Source organism: Lagopus muta, chromosome 3 (assembly GCF_023343835.1).
Source record: "Lagopus muta isolate bLagMut1 chromosome 3, bLagMut1 primary, whole genome shotgun sequence".
NCBI lineage: Eukaryota > Metazoa > Chordata > Aves > Galliformes > Phasianidae > Lagopus > Lagopus muta.
The window spans coordinates 31,485,957-31,497,066 of NC_064435.1; the positions used below are offsets into that span (position 1 = coordinate 31,485,957).

Here is an 11,110-nt window from a genome sequence, read left to right on the forward strand (position 1 = left end):
AAGAGTTTATCTCCTCAAGCAGGGCAGAAGTGCAGAACATAGGTTGCCAGTGATTGTGCATTCCAAATGCCAAATTAAAATTTTAAAAGCTGAAAAGTTTTAGTAGTAGGTTAGATAGCATGGTAAGAGGGCTGTTGGAGACTTGCTATACATTTAGTTCTGCCTCACATTGCAAAACAAACATGATAAATGTCTATTGGAACTTGGGAACAAACACATACATGCAGAGTTCTCTGGTCAGCACAAGTTTAAGACATAACCAAGCTGAGAACTCAAGCTTTCAGATGAAGTCATTATGCTGAAAAGATGAACTCTTTCCACCTGCCCAAAGATATCTCATTAAGCAGATTGATGTTTATTGTCTACAAACAATATTTCAATACGCTTTCAGACTATAACCACTATCAAGCCATGTTCAGTTTAAGGCAAGTGCTACACAGTTGGCAGTAGTCTCTGAAAACTAACATGCAGTTTCAAGCAGAAGGATGTGCTTTCTTTAAACAATCATATTAGCATCTGAGCTTTTCATATATTCAAAACTAACAGAGTTCCACCACCACTGTAAGAAGCTAAAGGACTTAAGTTGCAGTTTCAGTAGACAGCACTATCAACATTATCTTCTTCCATATGCATATCTGTCAGTAAAGATCTAACTTGCATTTATCCAAATGCCAAATTTAAAGTTACTTCAGAGTTTGCTGGTCAAGCAATATCAGAAGATAACAGTTGGCTACTTCTTTCCACAAAAGCTGGGTTTAAGCCCTGTTGAAGTCAAATGACTAGAAATTCTGCTTTGTTTATATACTGACAAATGGCCCAGTCAAAGGATTCGTGGTATTTCAGAGCAATGTTGACATTAGTGTAACAAACACATCAGTCCCTCACCTTCATTAGCACAAGTTTGTAGCAAATGTCCAACCATTTGGAGAGCAGTTATTTATTGCCAGCTATTTGATAATCTTGACCAAAAAAATGAAAACATGCCACTGTGAGTCAGTGAAAAATCCACACAACAAATTCATTTTAGAAAAGCTATTAGATAAGAGTTCAGAATATTCTGTTCAGTGAACAGGAACGCAATTCAACTTCCAAATACACATTCTTCTCCAGCTTGCCATAAGCTTAGTCATGCTCTGGAATACTTAGTAACGCTTAATATTTTAGTCTGCATCTTTCCAAATATTACTAGAGAACAGTACTTAGGGAAAATATGAGGTCATCACTCATGTTTTACAATTTACGTAACTGACTTTTGAAGATGTGGCTAAACCAAAAAAGTATATATATATAGTCTCTGATTTCTTTACATACCTTAAGGCAGTAGCTCCACAGCACTGTTATTGCAGTGCAATATCTGCATGAGTATGAAAACTGAGTCACTACATTCACCCTTCCCCACTCCGTAACTTAGGCCATTGTTTCAAATCAATTACTTTAAAAAAAAAAAATGAAAGTAATTGCACCATAACTGAATTTCTCACCAAAAAAAAAAAAAAAAAAAAAAACCAAAAAACATACAGGATTAGGAGGAGAGCTTCTCTCTTCACTCAGTAGTCTAATTTACTGGAAACTAAAAAATGCAGAAACCATTGCAATTGAATGAAAATTCAGCTTTAGAGCTTGTTTAGAAACAAGCTAAAACCCTAAAAGAAGGCTCCCATTTACTACAAAGTAAATCACTGAATGAGGAACAGTATTTTTTAAGCACATGGAGATAAGACATTTTTAAAATTCAAAGTGGAAATACTTCTCCCTGTCCTTCCTAAAAAAAGATGTCTAAAAAAAAAAAGTTTTAGCAGGTAAATATTCTCTTGATAAGACACAACAAAAAAGACCAAAACTACAGCTAGTAATTGACCAAAACAGTGCAATTGCCTTCTATGATGCACATGAGCAATCACAGTATCAGTGCAAAGCAATAAGCAAAAGTCGTCAACCCTTTATCTAAGGGTTTTTAATAGTGCATAATTAAAATACTGCTCTCTCTAGAAATGAAGTTACTAAATTCAGACTATTATGACTGATGGATTTAAATAGCTTGGAACCACATATGCCTATTTAAACGATTTAAGCCCATACATCCTATTCTAGAAAATCTTGTCAAGAATGAGGTTTCATTAGACAGCTGTGAAGGTCCTGTCTGCTACCACATGGTTTTATCCTACTTCCAGTTTCTTTCACACAAATGCTATTTAGCGAGTGCCAGTCTAAAATGTTGATGAAGCAAGTGTAGTCTCTAAGAAGCAAAACTAATCAATTTGAACAAGAAAATGAAGCTTCCCTCTGCAGAGTACTGTGAGCTGAATTGGTTCATCCAAGGATCAGATGAACACCAAAACTAGCGTAAGGTAAAACATGGATTCAAGGGATGTCCCATGCTTGCTGCCACTAAGCTGTCTCTAAATTTTTTTCCTAAGTCAACAGAAATTATGGCCAAGTTACTTTTAAGCATATGCTCAAGCACTTATACAAGCCAATGCTGTAAGTGGAGTGCTTGAGAAGCTGTCACACAAGTTCAAACAGATGGCAGAATTGACCAGGGCACATTTAGGCGCAGAATTCAACAGCCAAACAAACTTGAATTTCAAAAGGCTCACACCAAGAGAGTCACCTCTGCTCTGCAGCTGTTTCTGCATTCCGTGGCCTATAACGCCCTCCCCTCCTGATTGTGATACCTCACTTGTGTCAAGTGTTAATTTGGCTGGCGTATAAATCATTATTCTAACACAATTATTTACAAGAACAAAGCGTTCATTCAGAGGTTTAAGCATTGATGTAAATCTCTTTCCTGCTTGTTACATATCTCCTTTCAAAACAAACGATAAGAAACTGAGATGCCAGCAGCTTATGTCTCCTTATTTAGATCATAGCTGTATTTTTCAATACACCTTTTTATGCAGCCTAAGACCATGAATACAAGCATACAGCATAACATGTGACTCAGTACTAGCTTGCCTGTGCAGAAATACTTCTACCACTCTTCACAAAAGACACACACGTATCAATTACTCAGTTTTATTATGACTGTGAATAGCCAGAAACCTTAAAAGCTAGGGAGCAAGGTTTATCGAGTAAATGATGCTTTGGCTTTTACATACAGAGGACTTCAGAAAGTCCTTATATTATAAATGCTTAACAAAAACCTCAGGCAAACAAACAAGCAAAACACACACACACACACACACACACACACACACAGTCCAGATCAAATCAAGTTATGAGACGCACTGGGAAAGGATAATACTTTCCAGCTCATACAGATATAAAAGTACAGAACACTATAAAAACATGATGCTAAAAAATGGCAGGGATAGTGCTAGAAAACACAACATTCATCTTCCTTCAACCTGTCTAGAAAGAGTATTTGATGGCCCTCAACTACAGACAAGGATTGCTAGCTCACATTGTTCACTTGAGGCTGGTTTGTCAACGAGGAAAATACTGGGTTAGCAAGACACTTATTCACATCTTAATTAAGATTATATTTCTCCATATTTGAGCACATAAACACATCTGCCTTCTAGAAGTTCTGCTATTGTCACTCAGTTATTACAGAAAGGTAATAATGTGTTAAGATCTCATTAACATCATCACTTTTTGTAAAATTATAAATGTTACTTTAGACAGAACAACCAGTAATTTAACACTTCATCATACTCTATCAAAGCACTGCTCTTCCAACCACTAAGGGACAAAGAAGGCACATGTGTAATTTTTATACGGAGTATTTCCCTGAAACAGCAGAGGCACTCTCTCCACTTCAAGCTAGGTTAAGCATCACATTGGCAAACTATCCATTCAAGGTTTCCTGCTTCCCAAATTTTCCATAGTATCAAACCAAAGTCAGTTCAGGAGTTTTTGCTTATTCAGCTGACTTAACTCATTCCAAAAGAAGGAGAAATTTAATCACCACACTGATCACTCATCCAGCACCATTTCTTCAGAGCAGATTAGCAATCCCAAAAGCACTGATATGGTTTGCTGACAAGTCTTTAACCCTCATAAAAGTCACAGGAGACTGAAGTGTGAGATTACCTCAAGGACCTTTCCTCTGCAAGCTACACTACACTTCCAGCTTTATTTTAGAAGTCTTTGGAATTACAAGCCACTAATAACTGACTAATACTTCAAATGTATTTCAATTAGTTTGAGAAGTCTTGGCATGTTCTCTTCAGAGAAATTCTCCTTTCCCTTAAAGGGCCTATCACATTTCTGTTCTGTGAAAATAATGTTATTGCTTTGGCCAAGTGGTACACCACTTTCACAGCCACTGACCTACAGGCAACAAACAATTAACAGGCTGCAATTCAAAAACCTTTATTTTCTGGTTTTTTTTTTGTTTTTTTTTTTTTTTTAAGCCCAAGTTCCATACATCTTTCTAATGATGCAGAAAATCCATCTCAAAAGTATGCCTGAAAGCAGCCACAGAAAATTGAGCATAATTGAAGCACTTTAAGACCCACTGAGCCATCATTTCAGCTTTGTGAACTGACAGGGACAAAAACAACAACAACACACTTTACACCATTGAAGAAAAGGGAGATGCATGGATTCAACTACTGCTTGAACAAAACAGGCCAGCATTCTCCATCACACAAATAAGATTACCTAGCACAGAACACACATGCAGGAAAGCTTGTTTTCTAACACATGTAAAGAATCTTCAATACACTCTTCTCACAGTCCTGATGGAAGTGCTGCCAATGAAGCCAAGAGCTCTAGAAGCTGTTTTGGTAGAGCTCCTCTCTCACATACTAATTTATTGCTTGAATTCACACAATTCCTACAAATGACAAACTAAAGGTGTTTGTTTGTTTGTTTTCTTTCAAATATGGCTGAGACTCATCTACCTCCCCAACCCATACTGCTCGGTAACTCTTCGGATCAATGAGTACACTCATTTCAATCCACACGTATGGATACTCTTGGAAGTGATGCAAGATCCCTTCCACAGCAGAAACTCTAGGTAACTAATCAGATGTATTTCTTTTGTTTATTTGCTCAAAAAGGATCAGAAAACTGGAAAAAAGTCAGTAAGACTGATTTTTTTGAAAACAATCACAGTAACTTAAATATGAGAAGACTAGCTTACAGATGCATACAGATTGCAAGATGCAGGAACCAATTGTTACAGAATATAAGAGTCCAGGTTGATAGCAACCATACTTGACAAGGTCCTGGTACACTATACAATACATCAGTAAAGAAAGCTCAAAGCCAGTAGTTTCAGAATCATGAGCAGGCATGAAGTATACATACATCTGTTTATTTGCTTAAGATTTTGTTAAATATATTGCTGCATTAGAGGGAAAGATGGATATTTTAGAAAACTACATCTGGAAGACAGTATTTTCCTCAACTGATAGAAGATTTCCTCTATTTCCTTGATAAATAAGCCCAAGAACATATGAACCACAGAAACATACCAAAGCACTTGCAAGATTTAAATATGACCAATACCCTATTTCTGTAGCTAAGAGCCTGACTGCTTTTGGTTCATTTTCATTACCCAGCATGCTACTGCATTATATGAAACACATGTGCTGTCTAGGGTAATTTACTGGTGGCATGTAATTGGAATCACTTTGCAAGGGAAGAGTTAGTTTTGATGACACTTTTTGGATCATATACACATGGTTTGGTTTGAATTTGATCCAACTCATTTTTCAAAGAAAAAAGTCAAGAACTTATAAACTTAGTAAGCAAACTTCTTTGGACATGTTATCATGAAATTAAAAATTAAGACAGCTAACTCCACTCATTCCAAAACGCTAAATACAGCTAGTTGGCACATAAGTGTGCATGTTTTATCATAAACACTAGAACTTCAGAAATGAAGACAGAAATTAAACTACTGTGCCAATAGTTTATAAAAGATTTGTCCTGGCACAGTTTCAGATAGCAGCTTCGTATAATTAAATTAACTTTTCTTCTGCAGAACAGTCACCGAGCACACTTGATGTGCAACATTTTTACATAACATTTTCACATACTAACCACAGGTATGAGTTCTACTGAACACTGGGGAACTACATGAGATTAGAATCAGAATCCTTAGAGTTGGAGATTAGGTAGTACTTATAGATAAATCACTTATTCTCCAAGGTTTTAGCAAGTTTTCCAGTCTGATTAAGCTGACAACCTGCATAAATACGTATTTAATTCAGTAGCCTCTCTAGATTCCACCAAGCCTTTTCTTTCAAAGGTGCTTACATTCAGGGGATTATACAGTGCAAAATACCTAAGTTACTCAAGCAGTATTTCCCTCTTATGGAGTCTCTCTCACCTCATATTGTCAGTGTAGGGCCATTTAGAATTTGTTACATCCCTGCAAAGGGAGAAATAAAGTAGTTTATAAGTGAAATGAACAGCAAGGCAGCAACGTACAAGTCCAGGCTTTAGCCTTCCACTTCTTTTTAAATATGACAGAGCCGGAGCTAAATGCTTTTGCTTCCCCCTTTTGGTAAGTTGAAGAGAACTCACTAGGAGGAGAGCTTCAACTTGCAAGTTTCAGAGGATTGAGGTGACAATAAAAAGCAGTAGTATCACTGTTCTCTCAGAGCTGGATGCTAAAGACCTGCTGTACAGAAGATCTTCTTAACACAGAGCTTTGTGGTACCCGATCATCATCTCGCTCCGTTCAACAACTGAATCTGGGAGAAGTCACCAGGAACTATGCTGAGGTGCAATACTAATACCTGTCTATTCAGCAGTGGCTTTATAACTACATGTTCAGGCAGAATAATAGATACAAGAAATCTCAATCCATCCTGAAATAGTACAGTAGTTTTATTGAACACTTTTCTATGATCTAAAACACAGTGTGCTGATACTTTACTTAGGCTTTATTGTAAAATCTTATAAAAATCTTTTTGCTTAAAATAAATAAAACAACTGCTTAATCTTGCACTAAATATTTTTTTTCAAATCTGGATCCTGACATAAAGGAAAAGAACTCCCAGTCTGCAGGAGTCCTGTTCCAGTATTTGACAAGTGCAGCCAAGTTAGTTATTCTTGCAACAGACTGGCAAGAAAGATACTGTTACATTACTGCTACAGTTGTATGCATCTGCAAATTATAGTATACTAGAGCTGGCTTGTTTCAAACTGAGAATGGATTTTGTCCCTGTGTTTTCAATATCAGAAGCATTCAAGTTATCACAGCATGAAATAACAGGTTTTTAATACTGCAATGGATTTTATGCTGTGGAAATTGCTACATGATGCACTGGTGACATGTTTATATAGAACACATATAGGAAGGCTTACACAAATCATGGATGTCAGCAAAATGGAAAGCATCTGTTTAGGCTGTGGTATGCTGCTAAAGCTCTCCTTACTGCCAGTTTGTGATATGGTACACAGCCCAGTTAGAGTCACAACAGCAAACCAGTGACAGGCTTTAGTTTTACTGCCTACTGCAGAAGTTCAGCAGCCTTCAAATCATAACTGCTAACAAAAAACAAGTTCAGTTCACCTGCACAGAGAACATGCAATCAACTCCATTTCAGAGGCTTCAAGAGGACAGTACCATAGTTCCATTTGACATTTTTATGTACAAGCACACTGAGGCTTGTTAGTGATCAACATATGCTGGAAAATGTACTGTGTTACACAGGAGGGAGAGGAAAAAGAAATTAAAAAAGAAAACAAAGACAACCCCAAAAGCACAAACGCCGAACTACTGAGCAATATTACAGGGAAGATTCATGTCAATACAAAATTCTTTTACAGCTTTTTGGATGAAACATCCTTCAAGAATAGTTAGAAGTCTACATAATACTCCAGAGTATTTGCTTTGCTTTTGGACCACCAGTTTAGCTGACATGGAAAAGTCTAGCTGCATAAGACTTCACACATCTAGACAGATTGTTTTATTTAAGTCAGCATTGACTTGCATTAAAAAAAAAATTGGCTTCAAATCAGCTGATTCAGATGATATCTTATGAATTAAGTATTATTTTCTAATACAAGTCCACCCACTGTTGGCCAAGCCAGTCTTTTCTGAGATCAGGAAGGGGAAGACTAGGAAAAAGCTTTACCAAGAGCAAAAAATAAATAAAAGGAAAAGCAAAGCAGGACACAAGATCTGCAGGAAGCGTACATACGAACAGATCCTCAAGTAAATAGAAAGGGTGTTGACTACTCCTTAGAAGATTATGCCAAGATCTCAATTTCCACAGTTCAGATCTTAAGGAGAAAAAAGTTATCTAAGAAGGTATAGTTAAGTCATTTGATACTAACATTTAGAGATGAATGAAACTTACAAAAATAACAGTCACAGCAATACTAGACTGAGCTTAATATTTAATTACTGTAAAAGAACACACACAAGATGCTTTAAAAAGGTCTCTGAAACAATGTTATAAATAAGTGTATGACTTAGGCCTGAAGGAAGAACAGCTGGAGCATTTAGGATCCTCCCATATTTTAATTCATGGTGATGTCATAATTTCGAGTTCTTGGAAACTTTGTCAATTCTGCTTTTAAACCACATCAATAACAGTCATTAAATCCAGCGTACATCTCTATTTGCTTCAGCATCAGTTTCACTTCTATGAAGGGAATACACAGAGCTCTTAATTGTTGCTGAGTCTTATGCACTTTTTCAAAACTTTCAAATTGCCCAAATTGCCTAAAATACACTTTAATAGTTTCTAAACAACCTTGTGTGCATTGAAGTATAAGCACACTTTCTGCAAGCTTTACAATACATTGGAAAAAGACTGCTCTGCCATTAGGTATTTCACAGTGAGGATTTGAAGGGGCTCCTTTAGGGTTATGAAACAGCATTTAACTTCCATGTTGAAGCCCCAGGTTTGTGAGGCCCTTCTAAGTTTTAAAGAGGAGGATTTTACAAAATTTTATCATCCAAAGGTAAGAACAGCCAAGGAAAGCTCAAGTTGAAGCGTATTTCAGATTGCTTAATCGTTTGATTGTTATGCAAGTGTATTTCATAACACTATTTGAAGGACCAAAGAACAGTTCAATACTAACAATGGGCTCAGTCTGACAGCTAATGCTAACCCGAGTGTGCATCATGCCCTCCTTCAACATAACTTTCATAGCTCACTACAGTGAGATTAAAAATAAAACTTGCAAGGAAACAAGATTTAGGCAGACAAGAAGAGCAAGATCAAGTAGCTTCATCAAATAACTTCTTGATAACAATCTGCTAGTTACAGAAATAGTATCACCTCAGAATCAACTTTGAAGATTTTTCTTACTTCTACTGGTAGCCCCAGGAGAAAGTATGAAGACAAATACACAGGATTCCCAAAAAGTGCTCTTGGCTTGATTTCTTGGCCTTTTCTCCCAGCCACCAAAAGCAACAATTTGCCTCCAAGGCAATTCAAACAAGATCTCCAGCGGGGCTTCTAATAAGCCTTTTTCTCCAGAAGTGTGCAACTGTGCTATTGTAACCACCTTCAAAACAGCATCTTAAAGCTGCTGACATTGTGCTCTAAGACTATGGAAGGAGGGAGCAAAGTCATTCCTTAATAGCAAGGACCTTTAAGGTAAATTTAGAAGTGACAGTTGCAAGAGATTTCATATCCAAGGCTAAATAAGGCTGAATGAGATTGTGAACTCAAGATTTTAAGAGCACAGAGCCAATTCAAAGCAATTTATTAATAACTTCAATACCCACCATTACCTGTTAAACAGACAGTTAAATTAAAAGAGAAGCCTACAAAGGGGAGAGCTTGCAAATGAAAGGGACCAAGTGCAAAATCCAAGGAGACAGGAGTTAAGCAACAGCAGTTAATTCCCTCAAATTAACTGAGAGAAAAGGTAGGACAAATGAACATATAGTTACCCAGAAATGCGCATGACAGTTGACCATCATGGTCCTCTCAATCAGCTCATCAGGACACTCCAAAAGGTGGTGCCCAGAGACCACGCCAGCATTGTTAACCAGGACCGAAACCTCTCCAACCTCTTTGCGGACCCTCTCCGCTGTTGTGTAGACGTTTTCTCTTTTGCCCACATCACAGGTGTATGTGTAAACCTGCAAGCTGCAATGGGGCAGCACATCTTTCTCTCCGTCTCCAGCTACTAAATAACACAGAGGAAAGAAAAGAGAAAACGTTCTCAGTTGGACTTCAGCAGGCAAATAAAGAATCGAGCGAAAGAGCAAACTTACTTCCAACGCACTAAAACTTCTGTTTACTTTAGTGTCACCACGGTACACGAGAACTCGCCCGCTCGCTATTGCTGCCAGCTCCCAGAGCCGCCGCGGGGACGAAGGGACACTCGGGACTCGGCCCGGGCCGTGCAGCCCGGCTCCCTGACAGGAGGGCCTTCACCCGGCGCCGCCCCGGAGCTCGGGGCGGGACGGCCGCAGGTGGGCTCCGAGGGGCAGCGCGCAGCCCCGCTTACCTTTGGGGGCGGCCTCGGCGAGCTCGCGGTAGATGTGCCGCACCATGCCCGCCGTCTCCTCGTTGCTCTGCGTGTTGATGTCCCACAGCACCAGCAGCGCCCGACGCCGGGCAAACTCCAAGGCGAAGAGACGGCCCAGGCCGCTGCCCGCCCCGGTGATCAGGCACACCTGCCCCGCCACGCTCTTCTCCTTGGGCCGCACCAGCCACTTGGCAGCGGCCAGCACAAACGCCCACAGCACTCGGAAGGTGACCACGAACAGTTCCAGCAGGATGTTCATGCTGGCGGCCCTTCGCCCCCGGCCCGGCGGCCCTCACCCCCGCCCGCAGCGGTGGGCACGGCGCGGAACGGAGCCTCCCTTCACCCGGCTCCGCACCTGGGGCCGCTGTTCTGGCCGAGGCAGCCCGGGACCGGAGGAGCTACCGCCGCCGGGGCTGCCCCGCCCCGCCCGCCGCCACCCGGGACGCCCCGTGCTCCGTCCCGCACCCCACGCCCGACGAAGGAGCACGGGGAAGGAGCTTGCCACCCGCCCCGTCCCCGCACACCCGCGGCCCCGCTGTTGGCAGTGAGCATCTTGCTCGCTCGGCGCCCTATATAGGGCGGGCCGGGCGGCGCGGCCCCACCTCCCGGGCTCCCCGGCCCTCCCCCGGGCCCGCCCCGCATTCCCCGGGACCCCCACCCCCGCCGCGGCCCCTCCTCGCCCCGCTCTCCCTCCCCGCCGCCGGGGGAG

At 40.4% G+C, this 11,110-nt stretch overlaps 1 protein-coding gene across 2 annotated transcripts in view; it reads right to left on the reverse strand.

Annotated features, from left to right (window-relative positions):
* Nucleotides 1–10,960, reverse strand: part of RDH10 (retinol dehydrogenase 10) — a 28,289-nt gene extending 17,329 nt beyond the window's left edge. The window contains exons 1-2 of one of the 2 annotated variants that reach the window (XM_048940868.1): nucleotides 10,381–10,960; nucleotides 9,818–10,053 (exon numbers count right to left, since the gene is read on the reverse strand). In XM_048940868.1, the coding sequence (XP_048796825.1) occupies nucleotides 9,818–10,053; nucleotides 10,381–10,660 (516 nt within the window). In that variant the 5' untranslated portion in view covers nucleotides 10,661–10,960. Of the gene's footprint in view, nucleotides 1–9,817; nucleotides 10,057–10,380 lie in introns of both variants that reach the window. The other variant, XM_048940867.1, reaches the window with a different exon arrangement.
* Between the last annotated feature and the right edge of the window lie 150 nt (nucleotides 10,961–11,110).